The sequence below is a fragment of the Triticum aestivum genome, chromosome 7B (assembly GCF_018294505.1).
Source record: "Triticum aestivum cultivar Chinese Spring chromosome 7B, IWGSC CS RefSeq v2.1, whole genome shotgun sequence".
NCBI lineage: Eukaryota > Viridiplantae > Streptophyta > Magnoliopsida > Poales > Poaceae > Triticum > Triticum aestivum.
The window spans coordinates 654,449,036-654,475,122 of record NC_057813.1 but is presented as its reverse complement, the minus strand read 5'-3'; the positions used below and the strand labels follow the sequence as shown (position 1 = coordinate 654,475,122).

The window sequence follows — 26,087 nt, the reverse complement described above, 5'->3', positions numbered from 1 at the left end:
GTTTTTGACGGCGCCGTCCGTTGCCGTCAGACGAAAAAGACTGCCGACGGCTATACTATGCCGACGGCTGACGCCAGGCCGTCGGCATAGGCCCCTATGCCGACGGCTTTACTATGCCGACGGTCTGACAAGACTACGCTGACGGTATCTACGCCGACGGGTCTATGCCGACGGCAGCCGTAGGCATAGACCTATGCCGACGGCTTGGGGGCCTATGCCGACGGCCCTTGGCCGTAGGCATAGACCGCGAGTCCGGTAGTGATGACCCCCGGCCTCTGCATCTGGAAGATGCATATGGCCACTTTATTGATTATCCTTGAGGACCATACAAAGTATTACACCAATGTGCCTCAATCCACCATCTTGGCAACATATGCCACTACTCCTATCCAATATGATGAAGGGGTGCTAGCCGGGCCACTACCCAGACCATTCACGTAAACCTAACATCAAAAGCCGGAAGCCGAAACACATTCGGAAGCCCCAGCCGAGCCACATACCGGGCCTGGGGCATAATCCGGTCAGACGCACTCGTGTGTCGTCGCCGCCATCTTCCACAGGTCCGTCTTCAGATCAAATTGCGGCTTCTACCATGTCTGGCCACTCCGCCATTGACGCCACCATGACGCCAAACAGCAACCTCCTCCTGCGCGAGTCCATCTCCGTGCATCGGACGTCGAGCCTCCACAGCGCCATGCTGCCGCCATCCGCCGCCATCAATGTGTGAGATGGAGCACCGCTCCACCATCCCCCCAGCCAACACTTACTCCAAAAACGACGCCCCCAGGAGAACCAGAACGCGTCGGAGGAAAAGCGGAGGCTTGGGCGAAGATGGGCACGCCATCGGCAGCTGTCACCGACCCCAAACAGCGCCCGCCACCACCCAGCCCTCAAGGCGGCGCCTTCAAGAAGGTCGCGGCGCCAAAGACGCCGCCGCCGCCCACCGGAGTTAGGTTTTCACCCGAGAAGCTAGGTGGTGAGGAGTGGAAGGGCAGACCTTGACAGACGTCTCCATGAAGAAATCGGCGCCCGCGGCGTCGTCGTCGTCGCGGCCGGCCGGAGCCGACCCGAGTTTCCCCCGATCTGGATCCTGACCACCAAAATCGCCCGCATCCCATAGGCAGGCCATCCAGCACACCCAGGGACCTTCGCAGGAGAAGTGCACTGAGCAGGGAAGAAGGCCAGCAGCCAGATCTGGCGCCGCCAGCCGCCAAGGCAGCCACGCGAGGCCCCAGGCCACCGGAGATCCGTCGGCCACCCGACCAGATCTCCGGCACCACGCCCACCCCACTGCCCGCCGCAGGAGACAGGGAGCCTCGCCAGGGGCCGCCGCCCGGATCCAAGACCCTCCGATGCAGATTGGAGCGGAGCCGGCCCCGCCGCCGCAGTCCCAGACCGCGCCCCAGGCATGGCCCGGCGCCAGCCTCGTGCGGCGGCGACGAGAAGATGGAGAGAGGGAGGTTACGCCGGCGGGAGGGGAAGCACCCCCCGAGACGCCCGCTAGGGGCGGCGCGGGGGCGGGGGGAGGGAAAAAAGAATCTACCTATGCGAGGAACTCCTTAACTCCTTCACGTTTGGTACCAGACATTAGGTGGGTCAGCTTTGTAATATAAGAAGCAAGTACCCTATTTCATGAACGACTTCTAATTAATACTTACTTCTTTTGCCCGTTTACATTCGTTTAAGGGAGGCAAAGATTCGGGTAGAGCGAAGTACATCTCAACCAGATTAGCACCCATCACCCGTTTAATTTTTCCAAAGCACGACGACGCTCTTCTCAACTATCTGAACGAAGGAGGACGGCAGATTGAACCCGCTTTGTAATATTATTATCTCTTTAATCATTAATTCCTCCTTCAAGACAATTGATTTGTGTAACCTAAAATATGCCAACTCTAATTTGTTCAGCTATCTGCCCATCATTCCCATGGTTTTGGTCAATGGAAGTAAAGGCTTTGGCACTGGAGGGAGCACCTACGTCCCAAACTATAATCCTAGAGACGTCATTGCTAACCTGAAAAGGCTGATATATGGAGAGGCAGTCGTACCAATGGTCCCTTGGTACAAAGGGTTCAAGGTCCGTCACATGCTTTTACTAGAACAGTTTGTTCCTTAATTTGACAATTTTTGGTTTTTGATGTAAATTTCCCATTAATAACCTGACAGGGCACTGTGAAGGAGAAAAGTTCAAAGGCAGCTGGTGTCAAATATACCATCACTGGTATTATAGAGGAAGTTGATGACACCAAGCTTAAAATTACTGAGCTTCCTGTATGACGCTGGACTTCCGACTACGAAGAATTTCTTGTATCCTTGCGTACGGGCAAGTACAAGGAACCACCGTTTCTGGAGGTAATTACTTACTTATACAAATAGTTCCTTCTCTTGAGTTTTAGATGTTTTGACTTTCTTCAGTTGCAACCGATTTACAGGACGTAAGGTCCCATTACAATCATGCGGCCGTGGATTTTGATGTTATCTTGAGTAAGAAAAACTTGAGTATTGCTAAGGAACAAGGCCTTGACAACAAATTCAAGCTGAAAACCACAATAGGAACAACTAACATGCACTTGGTTGACTCAGATGGTAAAATTCGAAAATATGACACCCCAGAGGACAGTGAGTATCCCTATCTAATATGGACATGTATTGACCCCTTCTCTTCTTGTGGACTTGAATCTAAAATTATGTTGCATTTTCAGTACTTAAAGAGTTCTTCAAACTGAGGCTCCAATTCTATGGTAGAAGACAGGTACTTGTTGATTTTTCCCCTCTGTGATAATGATGTTCATGTGCAACCTGACACATTAACTAATTTATGTCGTGCAGACAGTACTGTTGCAAAATATTGGGAAAGAGTTGCTGAAGCTTCAGAACATGGTGAGATTTATTCTTGCTGTTATCTCCGGTGACATCAAACTGGTTAAGAGTAACAAAACAGAGCTATCCCTGGAGCTTAAGCAGAAGGGGTATGAACCTTTTCCAAAGAGAAACATTACGGCCGAACCAGTTGGTGTAGGAGCTACAGAAGTGGAAGAAGCAGCACCAGTAGGAGTTCATGCCAGCGATTATGAGTACCTTTTCACGGCAGTTGGTAGATTCACTCTGGCGAAGGTCGAAGAAGTCACTGCACAACAGAAGAAATTAGAGGAAGAAGCTGAAAGTCTGAGCAAAGCAACTCCGGAAACTCTGTGGCTGAGAGACCTTGATGCCCTTGAAAAGGAACTGGATGTAATTAAGCAATATCTCTCTCTAATGTTTTGTTTCATGTTATGTGCTTCACTTCTTCTCACTCATTGATTTTGGTTAGGTGATTGATGCAAAATTTGAAGCTGAGCAGGACAAGATAAGATGTTGGCGGGAAGCACACTCCGAAGGCAAGAAGGCGACTGAAGCAGCATCCAAGAAGACTGCAGCCGAAACTCACAAGGTACAATGCCACGCAAGAAGTGACAGTTCTTAGGTTATTTGCTGCTTTCACAAGTCAATTCAACAATTTCATAGGCAAGCGCACAGGTGGTGGCGAGAGATGATGAGGACAAAGTGCTCGAACTAAAGGATCGACATGACACGTCTCCAAAACATAGTGGTAACGCCCATGTACCATCTTGTGTTTGTGCTCACGAAATATATAACATCTACAAAAGTTTAAGCTTTATGGCGTGGCCACTTGTCCAGCCATGGAAGCTGAGACTACACAAGAAGAGCAGAAAGGAAAGAAGAGGAGAAACAACAACTCCAGTGCTCCTCCTCCTAAGAAGGTGGGATGGGGGCCTCCTGCCCGAACAAGAAGAGCGGCTAGGTTTTACAAGGAGTTTCAAGCCCTTCTACACGAAGAGAAGATGCCGACGCTCCTTGTTAGAAGTATAATGCGCTTGAGTTAGAGATAGAATTAGTAATGTATTGTCTTGTACTCCAAGTCTCTACCCCACCATATACTCTATATAATCCCATATGAGGATCGGATCAATACGACATACAACACAAATATTAGTCATCCTACAGTTTCCATCTCGTATTAGAGCGGTTTGTCTAACGATGCCGATCTTAAGACCTTCCACCATTTCTGCAGCGCGCCGCCCCAGGGAGCCGCACCCGATTGATCAATGATCAGATTGGTTCCATAGATTAGATTAGTTACAATTTTTGAAATTCCAATAGATCATCTTTTCTTTTAGCTACAAACAAATCCGACAACCCGCAGATGGTGAAATTTGGTGCAAGATTTGTTGACGATGATGGCTTGACGGCAGGCTCGATCACGTGTATTAGATTGATCGGAAGCGTTCCTACTCTCCTGGAGGAGAGCCGCGGCTGTTTATTTATATGTTGGCAAAACACCATGCCGTGAGGTACAAGAGAAGGATTAGGAATCCTGTTTGAATACAAGGAGTAGAATCGGGAGAGGAAGGAAGAGATAGTTGAGATTACAACTACAACTACTACTCAAACTCTAACAACATGCAGATGCTCCAAGGCGCGAGCTAGGCGGCGCACCCGCACAGGGGCACCGCGTGGCGGTGCAGAACACGCTCGCTCGTCTCCAAGCCGGGTTCCATCTACAAGCAGTCGAGGCTGACACGGCAGATTCTTCTCCAACATCAGAGCCGTCGATCACGCATGCATAGTAAGAGCATCTCTAGTAGACCCTGTAAAAGTCGGACCCGGAAAACGTGTTTACAGTTCGCTGCAGATCAGATTTATGGGGCGAATTTGTTTGCTGCAGATCAGACCCCGTATATGAAACTGTAAAATTTGAGGAAAAAGAACATTCACGGGAGAAACTTGCAACGACATTCATCATACATAGTTGATCATCATACTACATCATTGATAGTTGTTCATCATACTACATCATAGTACAACATAGGGGGGAGGGGAATCTGCACGTCGTGCAGCGTATCCGAGTCTAGGCTACCAAAATCGACGGGTGCGGCGACGACGACGTGGAGGAGGAGCCGGAGGAGCTCAGTCCTCGTCGGAGTCGAGGTCGATCCAGACCCTTGCCTGCTCGGCCTTCATGACGTGTAGGTCCGCCTCCTTGGACGCATGCGCCTGTGACGCCGTGACGCCCTGCTCGAGAAAGATCTCCTTGATCTCGAGCTCGCGACAGCGGCGCGCGTCGGCCTCCTCCTCCTCCCTCGCCGATAGCTCCACGATGGTGCACTCGAGGTGGTTCTCCTACCCCGGGGGAGGTAGTCTTCGGGGGAGGTGCCCCGAGAATTGAGACTTCGCCTTCTCCAGTTCTGCCTCCGTAACCTCCTCCCCTGGAGCCCCGAGAGTGAAACTGTCTGCCTCCACGTTGCCGCCAAACGACTAATTGGCCGACGATGTTCAGCCCACCAAGTTTGACTTCAACAGGATGGGAGGAGCGGTGGCCTTCTTGTGACCCGAGCAGCCGCGACCTATCGTGCACTCCTCTTTCTCGTTGTTGGTTGCGTCTGCGGACGTACCGGCTTCGTGGTCGTGGCCAGGGCCGGTCCTAGGATTTTAGGGGCCCGGGGCGAGATTAGAGCTGGGGGCCCCTTAGAGGAGTGCCTTCAGGACCAAATTTCTTAGTCGTCTTTCTTGCTTCTTGTTCGATCCCAAAATTCAATCTTGCGCCCAACACCCGATGTTTTTTTTTTACTCACTAGGAGGCGAAATTGAAAGCACTATTAAATCCAGTGCCTTTAGAGGAAAATAGATTAATCATAATCATGGACTAGTTTCTTTTCGTGGATTACGGCTTTGCATATGTGTGTCCCATAGAATATTGCTAAGAACATACAAAATCCAATCAATTTAATGGGAAAGCATCTACATATACATTAGCACCGGACGTAGTGACTCCTAGACAGATGCCATGTAATTATTATTATTTCTATATATGTTTTGCCGAAGTATCACATCAAGGTCTCTAAATCGAACATGCCCTTAGTATTTGAAATTTAGCGCACTGCTTTTTATTAACTTGATAAAACCTACGGCAACCGCAGCCAGTCAATCAATTAACAATGCCCCATGACAATAATGAAGATCAAATATTGATTATCATTTGCAAATTTGTACTAATTATTATGGGAAAATTGAAATCGTTAGGGCACAATACCTTGTCTGGAATCAGCTTCTCGTCTCGTTGATTGGAGTGGCCGGCTGAAGTAGTAGTGACAGGATGGCGCATGCTCGGTGACCATCGCTTGTCCGCCGTTGTTCAATTGGTTCCGACGGCGGCGAGGTGAAGAGCCGGAAATCCATCCAGCGGCAGCCGCCGACGCCGTGCGTGCGTGAAGTCATACCTAAATAACTGGTGCGCCTCCCCGAGATGGCTGACTCCATCCAAGATCTGCCGTCGTACCTAAATAGCAGCCAGCCATGTAGTAACTTGGGCCAGATTAGCACGTTTTTTCAGTCCATAGAAACCCAGCAGCGGCCTATAAATACGTCCTGGGTGGGGGCCCCTACGCTCCGGGGGCCCGGGGCGGCCGCCTCCCCTGCCCCCCCATCAGGACCGGGCCTGGTCGTGGCAGCGGAGTGTGGCCTCGACGCAGCCGACGATGTCCTCCTCCTCCTCGGTCTTGCCCCACACCTCGTCTGCCGCCTCGTCGAACTTCTTGTAGGCAGCCTCCAGTTCTGTGACGCTCACACGGTACAACTCGAGGAGCGCCGCCTGCTCCGCCACGTCCCTGCCGGTGCTGAGTCCCTCATTGCCGGCGTTGCGGTCGATTACGAGTATCTGGTTGGAGACGCACTTGAAGCGGCAGAGCGACTTGGCCGGGACACGCGAGAGGATCTCCACGAGGAGGTCGTCGGTGAGCCTCTCGGCCGCCGTCCCGCAGGGGGCAGAAGAGGAAGACCTGCACAAACACAGATGGAGGAGAGGTGAAGGGATCCCTGAGTGAGGAGGAAAGCCGAAGATCCAGCTGCTTCGCGTACCTGATGCGAACCGAGGCGCGGCCTTCCTCCCACGGGGGAGAGCGATCAGTTGAGGCGGACATGCCGGAGCAAGAAATCGGCGGCGGCGGTGGCCAGGGATACGGAAGGTCGTCCATGTTTCCCCCTCTATGTCAACCACAACTACACAATGGGATGACGTGATGCCGTCGGCGTAAAAATGCATATAGCCGTTGAGGAAAACGGTAGATTGGTGCCGGGGACCAAGAAAATAAAGATTCTCGTTCCATCTCTTTTCTTTAGGAACCCATCTCCCGGTTTCAGACGAAAAAATATCCACCCTCGTGAGACCACGGCCAAAGTCACCATCATGATCCATGAACGGCAGCAACACAAACACATGGAAGTGGGACGACACAGCCAGATCGAAACCCAAACTTACAGTGCCCCTCATTCCTGCATTGCTGGTTTCTGGCAGCATCAACCACTCCTCCGTCGCGGGATTGCACACGATGTAACGGTCACCCTCGCCCGTGTACCAGCTGCAGAGGAGGAGGCCGCCGCAACAATCCAGTAGATCGACGCGCTGGTGGTTCCGCAGAAAGGAGAAAGATTTGTCTATCGAAGGGCAGCTTCTCCCAGAGAAATTGGCGAGATAGTATAATGAGATTGGGATGCGCTCAACGTCGTCGCTAATGTAGAAGAAGCCGTCGAGCGAGATGGACGGGAGGAAACCTATGGCTAGCGGGTCTGAGATTTTGCTGCTCCTGCACCAGTAAATGAATGGGCCGTCGGTTTGAAGTAATTGGGCTAATCTGTGTACATGCGTTAAAAACGAGATGCATTTTTTTTTCACATCAGTTGACGGTAAGCAAATCATAGTAATACCCTCATAAAAAATCCATCCACATTTTCTTTGGAGTTAAATGCACTGGAGGTCCTAAAAGTTTCGCCGGGGTGTCACTTTAGTCCTAATTCTTCCAAAATGCACCTTTAGGTCTTAATTCTTTAGTAAGTGGTTCACCCGAGGTCCTTTTTTCACGAGCGCTCGCTGACCTGCCCGCGTGGCGCATTGACCCACGCCATGTCAACAGTGGGCCCAATCGCCAGGCGAGAGAAATACACTGGAGGTCCTGAAAGTTTCTATGCAGCATCACCTTAGTCCTACTTCTTTCAAAATGCACGTCTAGGTCCTAATTCTATAGTAAGTGGTTCACCCGAGGTCCTTTTCTGCACGACCGCTCACTGACCTATTTGGTTGTGCATTGACCCATGCCACGTCGACTTAGGGTCACTAGCAGATGACGAACATTGCAACAAAAAAACCTATTTTTTGCAATCACTAGCTGTAGGCATTGATTTAGTTCAATTTGCACTGTTTCATTAAGTTTCTCAAACCGCTTGCTCTGATTTGAGGTTGGGTGATAGGAGCTTGTGGAGGAGGAGGCGTGCTGCTGCAATGCTCCCCTTCCGTCACCCGCTTCCCTGTCGAGGAGCTTGTTGTCCTAGCCATGGCGATGGTGTGGGCACGAGAGAGAGAGAGAGAGAGAGAGAGAGAGAGAAGAGAGAGAGAGAGAGAGAGGCTGGGAAATGTCAAGAGGGGTTTTTACAAGGGGCTTTCTGTAAAAAAAGAGCAACCACGGCAGCCTCTAAGTTGACATGGTGGCTCAACGCGTCACGCGAGTAGGTCAGCAATCACTCGTACAAAAAAAGACCTCGGGTGAACCATTTACTACAGAATTAGGACCTAAACATGCATTTTGAAAGAAGTAAGACTAAGGTGACACTACCCAGAAACTTTTAGGACGTTTCTCGCCTGGCGGATGGGCCCTGTGTTGATGTGGCATGGGTCAACGCGCCACGCAGGCAGGTCAATAAGCGCTCGTGAAAAAAGGACCTCGGGTGAACCGCTTACTAAAGAATTAGGACCTAAAGGTGCATTTTGGAAGAATTAGGACTAAAGTGACACCCCGACATAACTTTTAGGACCTCTAGTGCATTTAACTCTTTTCTTTGCGAAATCATCCACAATTGTTCCCATTAAAAATTCTAAAAAAATTGTTCTAAAAAAATCTCCATTCACAAGTTTATTGCTCAATCCATCTAAAAAAATCATCTATATAAGCTACACCACGAATTATAGTTTAAATCATGAACATAAATGATGATTGATCAATACACAAAATTGGAATTTTGATTAGTATTAACTGCAAATTGGCAGGTTCTTTTTACATGGTATTGGATTAACAAATGCAAATTTCGGACCATGATCTAGCTGATTGCTTGATGATGGAGTCTGTGTTCAATCATGGGTCATTAATCCTAACTAGTTCGTTGATGGCGCTCGTTGCTGTGCCCGTCCATTTTTACTGTAGTATGACGTGCTAGGAATTTATGTAAAAACTGGAGTTGTTTTTCAGCAAAATTCTTGTTTTCTTTTCAAATGTGAGTCAAGTACTAAAGTTCAATCATTCGCCTTATTTGTAGATACTTGGAAGCCATGTTTGGTAATATTTTTAATAAAATGTGAACAATATAGAAAACTAATAGGCACAATGCATATTTCTCAATCCAGCACTTGATTTATCCAAATGGTCGGTGTGCAAGCTGCCTCAATTCCTCGATCCACTTGCAAACGAAAGAAGCAAGGGGAGAGTAAGCTTCAAGCGAAGAATAAGGCAGCCATTCTGGTTAGCCTGCTGCTTGTTTCCTTGCTCGGTTTGGAAGACACGACTTCCTCCGGTCTGCACCAAGCGAATGCTTCAGCTGGGCTCAGGACAAAGCAAATGGCCTCCAAAAAATGTCCACGACATTTTTCAAATTCATGAACATTTATTGTTCATCCGATCCAAAAAATGTTCACCAATTCAAAAAATGTTCATCGATTTCACTTTTTGTCCATCAAATTCAAAATTTGTTCATCAAATTAAATTATTTTTTCATCAAATTCGAAATTTGTTCATTATTTTCAAAAAATGTTCATAAAATTCGTAATTTGTTCATCGATTTTTAATATGTTTATCAAATTTGAAATCTTTTCATATGGTAAAAAATGCTCATGAATATTCGAAAAACACTCATCAAAATTTCAAAAACAATTCATGAAAATACAAAAAAAACCATCAAAATTAAAAAATTGTTTACTTTTTAAATTCTGAACATTTTTCAAAATCTCTTATAGTTTTTGAAATTACGTACATTTTTAACACATGAACATTTTTTGAAATGACAAATATTTGGGAACGAGCTCGGTTTTGGGTGCTAAAATAAGTAGCGAGCATCGCCAGCCGTCGCTCGCCACCTCCGGCTCTTCATCTTTAGGCAGCATTGTACTGGGGCAAGGCCACCGCCAGCCTCTTCCCACTCACCGGAGTGGTCCTCCCTAGTGTTGGCTTACTCCGTCCTATCGAGTGTCGATGGCGACAGAGCCAGAGCTTGCAATACCTTCAGTGGTCGACAGCCTCAGGCGAGGGCAGAGGAAGGTTTTGTTCGGCTTGTTCAAGATGAATTTGGTCAAAAAAGCTATGGTGTGTTTACCAAACCACTGCTAAATGTTTGGGTTCATTGGCTGGCCACAGGTGACGCAGCTTGCAGGGTTCATGTACACGCACTTGGCATACCATCAGCACCACGGTCAGCAGAGCCCAGAAACGACAATCATACGAATGGCTCAAGATTTCGTTGGCAGCAACAACATCAATCTCTTGGAGCCCCGCAGCATGTTTGGCACCAGATATAATGTTTGTTAGCTTTGTAAGAGCCAAGTTTGTAGCGAGTTCTTATGTTTCCTTGCCTCTTTATTTACATTCAACTTTCAGGGAGGCAAAGATGCGAGCAAAGCTTTCTACATCTACACCAGATTATCACCTATCACCCGTCTAATTTTTCCCAAGGATGATGCTGCTCTTCTCAACTATCTTAGCCTGAGGACGGTGAATTGAACCCAGTTGGTAATATTATTATCTCTCCAACCATTCATCCTTCATGAGGTCAACTTCTTAAAATAAAAAAAATCCTGCATGATTGCCAGTGGATTGATTTTTGTGTAACCTAAACTACACCACCTTTACTTCAGGTATATGCCAATCATTCCCATGGTTTTGGTCAATGGAAGTAAAGGCTTTGGCACTGGATGGAGCACCACTACGAGAAACTAGACTTTTCCTCACAGCCAGAAACCCACAGGAAAATAGCTATTACCGTCAGGAAACTATTTCCTGTCAGTTGACCGACAGGCAAAACCCGTCAGGAATAAAGTGACAGGGAAATATGTTAATGCCTGATGGGTGGCCGACAGGAAAACTATTCCTGTCGGCAGTTCCTGTCAGCACTGCAGCCCACGGGAAAATCACTTGTCTCGTCAGGTTTATCAAGCACCTTCTGTGACGGGTAGCCATCAGGAAAATGCCGCCAGGGTATATATTTTCAGAAATTTCTGTATCCTTTAAATAAATGCAAACATACATGCAATGGCCCATCTATAAGAAGATGCATCCAAAATAAATGTTTACATAACACATTAGAGTCCATTAAACCATGATTCAACATCCAGCAATTGACATATGAAAAGTTGTACATGCACTTGCTCGAAAGCAACAACAATTCTACACATACATGACACCAGTCTGATTATCATCCATCACATTGCACAGAGCAATGACAACAAAATACACACACTTCTAAGTCACCTAGGTTCATGATCAGGAGCATCACCTACATACATCACTTCACTATTCAGATCCATCATATTGCAGCAAACACTAAGCACCTAATTAAGTTTGCTAATGAGCATGTAGTACCACCAGAGAGATCCAAAATACCATAAGATGGTCATTGATTATTTCCAAGTGCAGGTGGACTAGTGAGATCCTCCTCCGGATGCACAGTTGTTATCATCAATGTTCTCACCATCATTGCTACCTCCAGTGTTGTGTCGTCCTCCAAGCTAACATGGGATGAATTAGTGTTCCCCTACAAAGCCATGTACGATATTAATGAGAACCAACAATGAAATATACATCACCTTGTAGACAGTGATAACATATTCAGATATGGCACTAGTTATATTTACACTCCTCAACAATTCACTCACTTTTGTTACAGTCTTGACAAAAATTAAGGCAAATTCTTAGTGATCCAGAGATTGCAAAGTATGATGCACCAGACGGCAAAATAATCAATAAAGAAAGATGTGTACTTTGCTCATTAAGAACAGACTTTTGTGGTATATTATTTCTGCTTTTCTTATCAGAGAAACAAACAAACTGATAGCCAGTACTCAATTTTCAGTAAAGATATTGATTAGTCCGATTAAATTGGATCTTTCAGAGAGGATGTTTGAACCATATGGAAGCAAACATTATCCATTCTTGTATGCGCTATAAAGTAGACAGACCCAGAGACTTAGTTAAGTCCTTGTTACTATCACAAAATGTACAATGCCCCTGAGTTTGTTGCCTATGAACTAACATCCATACATTGTCAATAAAGTTAACTAAAGGATTACAGTTGACTAATATCTCAGTAAGTTAATGCAGTTACCAAAATGGTTGTTTACTGGAGAGCACAACTTCAAGACGAGATATAAACTTTAAGAGGGCATACTGAATTACCTACTATGATTAGTTACTCGCTCTAGAGCTATATCTCCAGCCTTTGATTCCATGCATTATTCTCCAAGTCTTCTTTGAGCAAGAAACACAATCTAAGCGGACACTTGTATCGATTCTAAGATTATTCAGACATGAACATATATTCTAAATATAACAGTGCATTATGGGGCAGAAATCAATAACCATATGTCTGCCAGGAGATCATGTAATGGTTCCTGCAAAAAAATACCATGTAGTACTAGTTAGACTCTACTATCAAACTTCTAAATGCACTGGAGATTCCGAACACGAAACCTCTGCACATATTGACAACAAGTGATATGAATTAAAAAGATAAAATATGAAAATCTTGAACTATGGATACTGAATGTATGAACCTCCTATATGTTCAGAAATATAACATTTTAATTACTATCCATGTATAGAATAAGCAATCACAAATATATCCAGATCACAAAAATGTGAAAAAATATAAACAGGAAGTGCAACTTTGCTTTAGAAATATCACAAAAGACAGCAAACAGCATACTATCACAGAGTTACAAATGAAACAAAGCTAAAACACCACAGAGTCAACTTCATCTAAACCAACATGATAGGATGAAGATTGTAATTCAGGTAAGTAGATCATGCCCTCAAAGAAGATTGTAATAGGACTATTTAGATGTTGGAGCAACTGTTGGCTCCAGATTTGATGCCCAAGTGCCAAAGACTGGACAAGAGGATCTGAACTAAATCATTCCCTCGAAGAAGATCTAGCATGCTACACACACCCTTGAGTGACCAAGGAATGTGACCGCTGAACTATGGTACATGATGACAGAAACACAAGAATGAGATAGATATGTGTGTGCATTCGTCACCTCACGCTACTGACTTGCGAGAACTTGATAAAGAAGATGTCTATACTCCTCGACATCCGATAGACAACACGTTTTAGACTCCAAGGTACATGCAACCAGATCAGGGTTTAGGAGAAGACAAGAGGATTGGATTAGCGGCGCTGATTCATATGAGGAGAGGCTGGGTTAGCGTCAGGGATAGGATAGTGGATACTTTGAGAACACTTTACATTCTTCATCATAAATCAGTAATTCATCAAATAAATAATATAGGAACAAATAATAAGGTAAAAAAACAACACATCATAGTATTTTTTAGATAATTACCACACCAAGACAAGAATGTATATTTTCAAAATTTGAGAGATACCTGAGATATGTTTTGCCTTGCTCTTCATTGCATCTATGACATATGGCTCTCCACCACGAAGATTTATAAAGATGTGAAGCAATACCTACAAGATACTGGCACAATTATGCAAAGCATTTGCTTACATTTCCAACTAAAAATATGAATAACTTGCTTATAATACTGAACACTCACCGCCAAAATGATTTGTCAAAGAAAGTGATATCTAGAGATTGTATACGTGGGCTGCATCTTCAACAATGGTTCGATGATACAGCAGATTCAAGCTACTACAAATCAAGCATGCAAAGGAATAAATATTTGACGTATATACTTTCAAGACATTATTCGTACATACAACCACTGAGAAAAGAGATAGGCATCATCTTCACAAACGGTACATTTCCTAGACGCACCATAACTAGCAACAATACAAATTACACAAACAATAACCTTTTCTGTTTTTAATTGACATCAACGAATAGGAGTGCTAATAATACACCTAGTAGTAGCTTCTAAAATTTTGGGATACAACACAGAAAAGCACTTTCGTGCAAAATGATAACAGACTAAAAAATTCACCAAGATCCTGCGGTTATGAGATCTACATTCTGCATAATAAATTGTATGAAAAACTAGAGATCCTGACCTCTTTTTTGCTTGACCATGGTTGAGACTTACCATAGAAGACTGGAGCACCCGGAGATTAAACCTTGACCATGTATGATTTTGCTTGCACATGGAGAGGAGGGGTGGACTGTTGTCACGTCAGGGAGGAAGCGGCGGCTTGCTCAATGTGCGAAGGGGACTAACCCGGATCTGGAGCAGGGAGCACGGGGTGCAAGCAACACGTACATGGAGGTCATGTTGGGGTGGGGTGGCAGGCGGTGAGCCGGGGGAGGTGGGCCGCGGCGGCGGACAGAGGTGGAGGCAGAACGGCGGCTGGCGGTGGGAGAGATGGAAGGCGGGCGGCGCTGGCTTTCGAAGATTGACCCGGGCCAGGGTGGAGGTGAGAGACGAGCGGTGGTGGAGGTCGGAGTGGAAGGCGAGCGGCGATGGTGGAGGATGGCGGCGGCTGCGTGAGGAAATTGGAGGAGCGGCACCCATGTCCCAAAGTATAATCCAAGAGACATTATTGCTGACCCGAAAAGATTTCTAGTACATGGAAAAACCGACGTACCAATGGTCCCTTGGTACAAAGGGTTCAAGGTCCGTCAAATGTTTTTTAGGGGTCCGCCAAATGTTTTAACTAGCATTGTTCTGTTATACTAGAGTTGATGGAACTTAAGAACAAAGTGAGGTTTATTCTTTCTGTTATCTCCGAGGATATCGAACTGGTTAGCAGGAAGAGAGCAGAGCTAATCCTGGAGCTTAAGCGGAAGGGGTATGAACCTTCCCCAAAGAGAAACATTACAGCTGAGCAAGTTGGTCTAGGAGGAGCTACAGAACTGGAAGAAGAAGCAGCAGTAGGAGTTCATGCAATCGATTATGAGTATCTTCTAACAGCGGCATTTGGTACATTTAATCCGAAGAAGGCACAACCGAAGAAATTAGAGGATGAAGCTGAACATCTGGGCAAAGAAAACTCCGGAAACTCTGTGGCTGAGAGACCTTGAGGCCCTTGAAAAGGAGCTGGATGTAATTAAACAGTGTCTCTCTCTAATCTTTTCTTCCATGCTATGTGCTTTACTTCTTATCACTAATTGATTTTTATGCAGGTGATTGATGCAAAAACTGAAGCTGAACAGGAGGAGATAATATGTTGGCGGGAAAAACATTCTAAAGGCAAGGTCTCTAAAGCAGCACCGAAGAAGACTGCGGCCAAATCTCACAAGGTATAGAGTGATGATGAGGATCAAGTGCTCGAACTAAAAGACCGTTGTCTGGTTGCTTATATTCCTGACTCCTCTCCAGAACCTAGTGGTAATGCCCATGTACAAATCTTGTGCTTGTGCTCATGAAATATTACATCTCTTACAGAAGTTTAAGCTTTATTATGGCGTGACAACTTGTGCAGCCATGGAAGCTGAGACTACACAAGAACAGAGCAGAAAGAAGAGGAGGAACAAGCCAAGCAAGAGAGACAACAACTCTAGTGCTCGGTTTTACAGAGAGTTGCGAGCGCTTCTACGGGAACAGAAGATGCCGATGCCCCTTCTTCCAGCAGCTCTGCTCAGCCAATTGCACCGAGAAGGACAGCAATCCACATCGATTCTGTATGCTGGCATGGCTGGTGGCGAGTGATGAAAAAGGCTATCTGGGGTGACAACTTGTAAACAAACTGCTACATTGCATGTTATGTATAACTACATGTAGCATCACCATGGAACACGGCGTCGCTCAATTAGAACTCTTTCACCTTCCTACATGAAAAAAAAACTTACAAACAAAGAGGACACCTTCCAAGTGCTCTGAAGCAATGTTGTATTAAAAAATAAAGCCTTATGGCAAAATAATGTATATTTTCATCCAAGTACTGATGCACAGCCTAATGGTGTTCAGCCAGCACCATTTTCTATTTAAACAAGGCACGGTCAATTAACATCAAGGGGAGTGACAACGTAATCATTCAAAGTGTTTCACCATCAGAAATAAATGTCTAGCATTAAAGGAAAAAAAAAGATCTCAGACATTATAGCATTAGATGGCAAAGCGGCCATTTACTAGGTCTTTGCAGTAAGATGCATATACTTACCCCAACTGCAAATTGTAAGCTCCATGATAATCACATATCACGTCTTTTACAACATGATCATAGCATTTCTTTATCATTTTTCCCTTAAACACCACATGAACTAATCTCATTCAAATCAGACAAGTTACCACAATACTGAACCACCATAACTTCCAGACTTAAAGGATGCGGACATCATCAGTAAAAGAAAATGAGAACCCAACTCAAGCAGACATGCCAAGCCCACTGCTCCATGGTATGAACAATCGACTACTAACCCACTTCTCATGAAGGAACCAACAATCTCATATTGATATCACATAAGCAATGGTTGTAACTCTGCATATAGTGGCACATATGGCAGATACGGCGGACCACCATCTTCAAGTTTGGAGATCACTTTTACTTCCCGACTACTCATATTGTAGCACATGACTTCCGTAGCCCGTCCCGCGGTATAGAAGATCAAGTCACACTCCGGATGAACTCCAATCACACGGTAACCATTAAAATGTATCCCTCCAGATAAGTATTTAGTTTTAATGGTGTGCTTCAACATCCACTCTTTGGTTTCATAGTCCTTGAGAACATTAACAACTAGTCGAAGCACAAGACCATCTTCACTCTGAAAACTGGAATAATGCAAACAGCCCTGTGACTGCTGCAAAATACCATTAGGCACATAACTAGGGACGCGGAAGGTCGTCGATGTTTTCCCCTCCGTGTCCACAGCAGCTACACAAATGGGTGACGGCCTGGAGCCATAGGCGACAAAATGCAAGCATCCCTTAAGGAAGACAGTAGACTGATACTGGCCGCCAAGATGTCCAATCCTCTCATTCCATCCCCTTTCCTTACGAACCCATCTCCTAGTTTCCGATGAATACACATCCACTGCTGCGATGGTGTACGACACATGGCGGACATCATCCATCAACACAAACACATAGAAGCGGGAAGACACGGCCGGGTCGAAACCCAGACGTACAATGCTCACCTTCCTTGACTCCGCCTGGCTGGGTTCCGGCAGCATGACCCATTCCTCCCTCGCGGGATTGCACACGATGTAACGGCACTCGTCAGTCCCGACGGAGTGCCAGCGGCAGAGAAGGAGGCCGTCGCAGCAGTCCAGCAGATCGAGTCGTCGGTGGTTGGGCAGAAAGGAGAAAGAGGTGTCTATCGGAGGGCAGCTTCTCCCCGAGACATTGACGAAGTGGGGTGCTGATTTCGGGAGGCGCTCCACGTCGGTGCCGGTGTAGAAGAAGCCAGCCAGGGTTTGGGGCAGCTTTTTGCGGTGTTCCGGGTGGTGGATGAGGCTCAGCCAGTGGTTGGAGACGCACTTGAAGCGGCAGAGCGACTTGGCCGGGACGCGCGAGAGGATCTCAACGATGAGGTCGTCGGTGAGCCTCTCGACCACCGTCCCGTTGGGGGCAGAAGAGGAAAACCTGCACAAACACAGGTGGAGGAGAGGTGAGGGGATCCCTGAAGGAGGAGTACAGATGAGAATCCTGCTGCTTCGCGTACCTGATGCGGACCGAGGGGCGGCCTTCCTCCCATGGGGGAGAGCGATCAACTGAGGCAGACATGCCGGAGCGAGAAATCGGCGGCGGCGCGCCGTCGAGCGAGGCGGACGGGAGGAAACCTATGGCTATGGCTAGCGGGTCTGAGATTTTCCTGCTCCTGCACTAGTAGTAAATCAATGGGCCTTGGGTGGGCTAAACTGTGTTGCATCTTCAGCCCTGTAAATGCGTTAGTCACGGTACATTGTTTTGTTTTTCACATTTTCTCAAAAGAAAAAAGGTTTTATTTTTCACATCAGTGGGCGGTAAATTATCAATTCTGTCTATGTGTTAAATATTTGGATTAAAGTTGCCATGTCTATTGCATATGAATTGCCATGATGTTTACACTGAAGTTGGCATGATATGTTTCAGCTATTTTCTTCTACATTTAAAAGTAAATTTTGACATTTATAAAATGGGGAATTAAGAAACTAGACTTGTCATGAACCATAAACTAAAATTGCCATGATACATGCACGTAAAATTGCCATGGTTCATACAAAAAATAATTTTCATGGTCAAAATACTGGAGTTGCCATCATCAAAATACTAAAATTGCCATGATCTACAAACTAAAATTGCCACATGGCAACTTTAGTTTAAGCTCTATGGCAACTGCAGTGCAAACATCGTGGCAACTTCTGGCAAAAAAAAATTCATCGAAACATATCAACATGAGGTCTAGTTTTGAAGATCTCGTCGAGACGGATTTAATGGTGAAAACAGATTTTTATTTCGCTTTTTTATTTAGGAGATACAACATTTTTAAGCCAAAAACGAAAAAAAATTATGCTGATGTCATCTATTCATACGTGGCAAAATGAGTGGTGATGGAGGCGTGTGGGCGATGTGCAAACGCCCACACGTGTGGGCGTTAACATTTTCGTTTCGTTAAAGCTGCTCCCAGAGTAACACCACGAGGGGATTATAAATGGAGCAAACCTTTAGCAGGACAATTAAAGCTAAATGTGGATGCCTCTTTCCACCGTGTACTATGTCAAATTAAGGCTACTGGAGCTGTAATCCGTGACGGATTTGGCATTTTTGTTGCCTGTTCAGGTACTTTTATTCCATATGCTTCTGATGCGTTAATGGTGGAGTCCTTGGTAATGAAAGAAGCATTGGCTATGCTAGCATCGATGGGTATTAATCAAATTGTGGCTGAATCTGATTGTGTTGAAGTCATTCAAGCTCGTGAAGGCTCGACAACCTGGTGGACAGAAAATGCTGCTGCTTTTGCAGACTGTTTTGATTTTGCTATGGAGATTGGCAATGTCGTTTTCACTCATTGCATGCGGGAAGCCAATGGCACAGCCCATGACCATGAGCTAGCTAAATATTGTTACGACAACCAGTATACTTGTAATAGGGTAGATGATCCTCCCTCTTGTATCCATCCTCCAATCTCTCGTAAACGATGTAAGTGTTTTGCTTTGATTAATAAAGCTAGCCGTGATGGCGTTCCCTCAAAAAAAAAGTCATCTAAAAAAACATCTCAAAGAAACCATCTATCATAGCTTGACCACAAAATTATAGTTTCAATCATGAACATAAACAATAATGAATCAATACACAAATTTTTGATCACTAATAACTGCAAAGTGGTACATGGTACTCCCTCTGTAAACTAATATAAGAGTGTTTTGAATACTAAAGTAGTCATCTAAACACTTTTATATTAGTTTACGGAGGGAGTACTGGACTAACAGCCAAAGTTCAGACCATGATCTAGCTGATTGCCTGACGATGGAATTTATGTTCAAATTATGGGTCATTAATTCTAATTTAACAAGTGGACTAAACACTCGGATAGCTTCTACATGAGGTGCAAAACAGGATCGAGGTTGTGACACAAGCTCTACCAACATATGTCGGGGGGGGGGGGGGGGGGGGGGGGGGAGGCTTCAAACTACTTATGTTGGTTTTGAGATAAACTGGCAAGGATGGTGAAGAATTTCAAAATAGCATGTGATCCTTGGTTTTGTGATAAACTGACCCCTAGCCTCACCTTGTGAAGGGGGGCGAGAGCAAGGGTTTACAAATTTCCTAACTGACCTTGACCCTAACGGCGGAGCTGTGTGTGTTACAGGGGGGCCATGCCCCCCCCCCCCCCCCCCCCCCCCAAAATTTTTTTTTTAGAAAAATCCATCAGGCCTTGTTCGGCACTCAGGGGACCAACCCACTAGAGGATTCAATCCACCCAGGGATTGGGTGAGGGAGTGGGGATCACCGAATCCATGTAGGGGTTAAACCCCTAGATCTCCTCAATCCCTCCGTTAACAGATCATGTTCGCTCACACATCTCCCCGCAGGCAATTACTACACGCCGAGTTTGCTTTGGGCCATGCCGCCGTTGAGATTTCTTCATGTCGGGTGGGGAGACGATTGTTTTATCCTCAGATATTTTGTGGGGATTGGAGGGGTTTCAGCCGGGGAACAGCCCATGCCGGGCTTAACTGAACTCGCATGAATCGGATGGGCCGGGGTTACACCCCGGCGGGGGTGATTCTCTTTAACCCACGTGGATTGTGCAGCGAACCTCGCGTGGATGGGTGTAACCGAACAAGCCCTGAAGAAATTATTATTAGGTGCTAATATTAAAGATGTGTGTAGTCTTCTACCCCCCCCCCCCCACACACACACAAAAACATTCCTATTTTGTATTTGGCCCCTGGCCATACTCAGCTAGCTCGCCACTGCTTGACCCTAAACCGGCCGAGGGATCCTTGACTTGCATGCTAAGATGATGATTCTCCAGAAGTCTGGCCTCCCGTCGAACAAAGGGCCCTCGCTCATAGCTAGGCTTCCTGGGTCCTGAGTCTGGCCCATTGACGTACCTCTTATCCATGGACCACCTCTGGTATAGCACACCGTCATCTTGGGCTCGGGCTCTTCTTTCCGGTGTGTTCTTCTGTTGTGTGCCTCTTAACAATGGAGGCGGAGCTGCGGTGGAGCGAGTCCCGGTGGTGATGATGACATGCTCTCGGTGGTTGTTTGCGCTAGACTCGGTCTTTGCAAGCCTTGCATTTTCCCCTCGTGAAGCTCATCGTCAAAGTCGGCGTTGCCGGTCATTGGTTCATGTGGTTGTCGGTTGGCATGGGTTGTCGTGGGCTTCGTGCAAATTGTTTGGGCTGGATGACTTCGTTGGCGGAGCTCTAAGGTGATGTCAGGGTCGCTTGTTCAATGGGGCAACCAGTGATGACGATCATGCTGGCTACCCCTCGACATATGTCCTTTTCTTCTCCGTAGCTTTATGTTGTTCACGTTGGTGGTGTCCTGGTCGGTCAATGGTGTCCATGTTCATGATAATAGGGGTTGGGTTATAACAGATTTAGACCAATATTTTGCAAATTAACCAGAGAACTCATACTCGCTTCTTAATTAATGAAAATGAAAATGAGAAATCTTTTGTATCGTCTCATCCAAACGAAAAAGAAAAAAACTCAATTACAAAGAAAGCAGTGACAAGGAGCTTTTGAAAGGGGACGGGAACTTGTAACCGTGCGCGATTGGTATTGGAGATGACGGGTTTGGACTCTGAGATAAGTAACGAGCACTGCCATCTGTCGCTCGCCATCTCCGGCACTTCATCTTCAGATGGCGTTCTATCGGGCCAAAACAGCCAGCCTCTTCTCACGGGCCGGAGCCGGAGCGATCCTCTCCGGTGGCAGAGGCAGCCCTGGCAATACCTTCGATGGTCGACGGCCTTAAACCAAGGCAGAGGAAGGTTTTGTTCTGTGCGTTCAAGAGGAATTTGGTCCAAGAAGCTATGGTCTGTGTGCGCGCCAAACTGTTCTTGAATTTATTTGTGCATCTGGAATCATCATGTTCCTAAATTCGTGATGACCTTCATTGTATACATACAGGTGTCACAGTTTGCTCGCTATGTCTCAAAACCCTCGGCATACGACTACGACCACGGTGAGCAGAGTCCAGTGAGCACAATCATCGAGATGGCTCAAAGATTTTGTTGGGAGCAAGAACAGTTTGCTTCCAGACATTCGGTAGGTTAATTAATTAGCTTTGTAACAAGCCAAAGTACCCTATGATATCAACGGCTTCTCATGCTTCTTTGCCTGCTTACATTCATTTCAGGGGGGCAAATATGCGGATAAAGCACACCACTTCTACACTAGATTAGCACCTATCACCCGTTTTATTTTCATGATGGACAACGATGCTCTTCTCAACTATCTGAATGAAGAACGACAGTCGATTGAACCCACTTGGTAATATTATTATTATCTCTTTGAACATTCATCCTTCAAGACGATTGATTGTGTAACCTAAAATATGCCAACTTTAATTTGTTCAGGTATCTGCCGGTTGTGGAAGATTATGGAAGCGTCTCAATCTCCATACATGAAGACCCGCAGAGTATATATTGATGGAGGGGGTTCGGTACAGGAGGAGGCAGCGTCGAGGCTAACCACCAGAGATATTACAGGAGGGTTTTTGAGATAAGAGAAAGATATAAACATGAACACTTAAACCTCCTAACTAACTATGCCGTGGACCACAAGGTCACGCCAACCAGCCTGTAAAATATATGTTTAACACTCCCCCATAATCACAACTATGACAAGTTGAGATTACGTTTAAACTCTTCAAAACTTTTCACTGGCAAAGCTTTAGTGAATCCATCTGCAAGCTGATTTTTGGATGGTATGAATCTGATCTCAAGTTATTTGTTGGCAACACGTTCTCTCACAAAATGAAAATCTATTTCAATGTGCTTTGTTCTGGCATGGAAAACTGGATTTGCAGACAAGTATGTAGCACCAAGGTTATCACACCATAAGCACGGTGGCTGAGTCTGAATTATCCCAAGTTCTCTGAGCATGGATTGAACCCTAATGACTTCTGCTGTTGCATTTGCTAGTGCTTTATATTCTGCTTCTGTACTTGATCTAGAAACAGTGGCTTGCTTTCTTGCACACCATGATATTAAGTTGGATCCATAGAAAATGGCAAAACCACCTGTTGACCTTCTATCATCCAAACAACCAGCCCAGTCTGCATCTGAGAATGCACTGACAAGTGTGGAAGATGACTTGCTGAATGTGAGACCCAAGTGTATAGTGTTGCTTATATACCTGAGAATTCGTTTTGCAGCTGTCCAGTGTGCTGTGGTAGGTGCATGAAGATACTGACACACCTTATTAACTGCAAAAGAGATGTCAGGTCGAGTCAAAGTCAAGTACTGAAGTCCACCAACTAGACTTCTGTAACCAGTGATGTCCTCTTGATGCAACGGTTCTCCTTCTGTCAAGGACAAGGGTTCTGAACTAGACAAGGGTGTTGGTGAGGATTTACAATTCTGCATACCAATTCTACTTAACAGTTCAGTGGCATACTTTGCTTGAGATAGATGAATACCATTGCTATGTTTCTTGACTTCAATACCCAAGAAGAAATGCAGATCTCCCAAATCCTTCAGAGCAAACTCAGAGCCTAAATCCTTAAGCAGTGTTGTCACAGCTCCATCAGAAGAACTAGTAACAATGATATCATCAACGTATATCAAAACAAATATGGATGTTCTATGCTTATTATAAATGAACAGAGAGGTGTCAGATTTTGATGGAACAAAACCAAGTGACTGAAGTTTCATGCTTAATCGTGAGTACCATGCTCTGGGTGCCTGTTTCAGACCATACAAGGCTTTATCAAGCTTGCAGACATATGATGGTGCACTTTTATCCTCAAACCCAGGAGGTTGCTTCATGTACACTTCCTCTTCCAGAACACCATGAAGGAACGCGTTCTGGACATCTAGCTGTCTCAGACTCCATCCTCTGGACACAGCTATTGACAATACAAGGCGAATTGTTGCAGCTTTAACTACGGGACTAAACGTATCCTCATAATCTATGCCATACCTTTGCTTGAATCCCTTCGCTACAAGTCTTGCCTTGTATCTGTCTATGGTGCCGTCAGATTTTTTCTTGATTCTGTAGACCCACTTACAATCAATCAAATTTCTGCCTGGTCGTGGTGGCACTAGGTGCCATGTTTTATTTATTCGCAACGCCATGATCTCATCTTCCATGGCTGCCTTCCATCTTGGATCATCAAGTGCTGACATTAAACTGTTAGGCTCACCAGTTGTGCAAGACATACAAATCTTAAAGAAGTTTTTATAATTTAAACGAGTAGTTACTCCCTTCTGTAGCCCTGTGCGTGGCGCCACAGGAGAGGCCACAGGAGGCGAAACCGCAGGGGATCCATCTGCATCAGGTGCTGACAAACTGGATCCCGAGGGGGATCCTGTCGCACCTGCTGGCGACAGCGATCGAGGCGAGATGGCTGCCCCGGGCGAATCTGCAGCGGGCCCGGGTGACTCTGGCACATGCAGCCGGTCGGAGGTGGCGGGCCCCGACGGATCCTGCGCGGGCCAATCGGACGAGCGAGGCCCGGCCGCGCGAGTGTCCTCCCGCCATGTGTCACCAGCCGATTGGTGCGGGGCAGCGACGTCGCTTTCGTGACCGCGCGTGCGTTCAAGGCCCGAGGCGCACTCAGGTGCTGGCCGCCCTGTCCGCCCGGATCCCGGAGAGGATGGTGCTTCCTGCCGCGAGGATCCCGAGGCAGATCCTCCTCGGTGCGCGTCCATGTCTCCAGCTGGGGGGCACATATAATGTTGCCCGTTTTGCCTTGGATTTTCGCCATTTGAGCTAGTTTCTGCAGCAGTAATCTCAGGAAAAATATGATGATTAGAGGCAAGTTGATTAGTACTATTATTCTCTCCCCCATGATCAACGCCCGATAAGGAAGAAGGCAAGAGAAGGATCTCTTTGCGGAGCAATGCACCAGCATTTGGGTGGAGTTTTGCAAAGGGAAAAACCGTTTCATCAAAGACTACATCTCTAGAGATATACACACGTCCCGTGGCTACGTCAAGACACTTGACACCTTTGTGTTGTGCACTGTAGCCTATAAACACACATTGTGTGGATCGAAACATAAGTTTTTTGTTGTGATAGGGACGGAGATTTGGCCAGCATGCGCAGCCAAACACTCGAAGATGTGAATAGTCGGGTTTGGTGTGAAGGAGGCGTTCGATGGGTGTTTCGTGATTGATGACATGGCTAGGCAAAATATTTATGAGGTGTACTGCTGTGAGAAAAGCCTCATCCCAAAACTTTAGTGGCATAGACGCGGCAGCAAGAAGGGAGAGGCCAACATCAACAATGTGCCTGTGCTTGCGTTCTGCTGAACCATTTTGTTGGTGAGCATGAGGACAAGAGACATGATGTGAGATTCCTATTCGTTGGAAGGAGTTGAGTTTTTCGTACTCACCTCCCCAGTCTGACTGCATAGCAAGTATTTTGCAGTCAAACTGTCGTTCTACCAATGCTTGAAAGTTAAGGAAAACTTGAAAAACATCGGAGCGTTTTTTAAGAAGGTATATCCAGGTATACTTGCTGAAATCATCAATGAAACTCACGTAATAGGTATGGCGACCAACAGAGGAGGGAGCCGGTCCCCAAACATCGGAAAACACAAGTTGCAAAGGTTTTGCGGACACACTTGTGGATATAGGGTATGGTAACTGATGACTCTTTGCTCTCTGGCAAGAGTCACAAATCGTTTCACGATCATGCTCATCAACAAAAGTGAGCTTATTTTTGCTAAGAATCTGATAAACAATTGAAAAAGATGGGTGGCCTAAACGATTACGCCATCGTTCTGAAGACACTTTGGAGACTCCATAGGCTTGCTTATTGGACTTGGAAATTTTGGGGATCAGTGGGTAGAGGCCTTGCACACATCTACCGCGATAAAGCACCCTCCTCGTGACCTGATCCTTGATCAAGAAGAAGAAGGGATGAAATTCAATGAAAACCCATTATCAAGAGTAATGCGATGTACAGACAAAAGATTTTTGGATGCATTAGGAATGTGAAGTACATCATCTACAAGAATATCACGGTGTGGGGTTTGAATAATAGACTCTCCAACATGACTAATCATCATACCTGGACCGTTTTCAGCGGTGTGAACTTGATCTTGGCCGTGATACTTCTCGTGCATGGTCATCTTCTCTAGTTCAGAGGTGATGTTCTCATTTGAACCGGAGTCAAGATACCAGTTGGAGTCAACTCCATATGAGGCATCTGCCGCAGCTGCAACACGCCTTTTCCTGGAATTATCCTCTGCATAACGCCACTTACA

General features: G+C 45.9%; 2 protein-coding genes, 1 long non-coding RNA gene and 2 pseudogenes across 3 annotated transcripts; 3 read left to right on the top strand and 2 right to left on the bottom strand.

Moving 5' to 3' along the window:
• The window catches only part of LOC123158380 (DNA topoisomerase 2-like), a 30,746-nt pseudogene extending 27,283 nt beyond the window's left edge, over positions 1 to 3,463 (top strand).
• A 6,826-nt stretch (positions 3,464 to 10,289) lies between these two features.
• LOC123158379 (DNA topoisomerase 2-like) lies at positions 10,290 to 15,942 on the top strand (annotated as a pseudogene).
• On the bottom strand, positions 11,374 to 13,997 carry LOC123163114 (uncharacterized). The gene is made up of 3 exons (XR_006481720.1): positions 13,698 to 13,997; positions 12,486 to 12,700; positions 11,374 to 11,844 (listed from the first exon to the last, which is right to left on the bottom strand). It is a non-coding gene; the product is annotated as an uncharacterized lncRNA (long non-coding RNA).
• A 379-nt stretch (positions 15,943 to 16,321) lies between the features above and the next one.
• Positions 16,322 to 18,019, bottom strand: LOC123163111 (F-box protein At1g30790-like). The gene is made up of 2 exons (XM_044580871.1): positions 17,875 to 18,019; positions 16,322 to 17,795 (listed from the first exon to the last, which is right to left on the bottom strand). The coding sequence occupies exons 1-2, from the start codon at positions 17,934 to 17,936 to the stop codon at positions 16,667 to 16,669; spliced, it is 1,191 nt and encodes a 396-aa protein (XP_044436806.1). The 5' UTR covers positions 17,937 to 18,019; the 3' UTR covers positions 16,322 to 16,666.
• A 3,314-nt stretch (positions 18,020 to 21,333) lies between these two features.
• Positions 21,334 to 22,556, top strand: LOC123162916 (uncharacterized). The gene is made up of 4 exons (XM_044580690.1): positions 21,334 to 21,684; positions 21,779 to 21,833; positions 22,008 to 22,141; positions 22,228 to 22,556. The coding sequence occupies exons 1-4, from the start codon at positions 21,434 to 21,436 to the stop codon at positions 22,298 to 22,300; spliced, it is 513 nt and encodes a 170-aa protein (XP_044436625.1). The 5' UTR covers positions 21,334 to 21,433; the 3' UTR covers positions 22,301 to 22,556.
• The last annotated feature ends 3,531 nt before the right edge of the window (positions 22,557 to 26,087 follow it).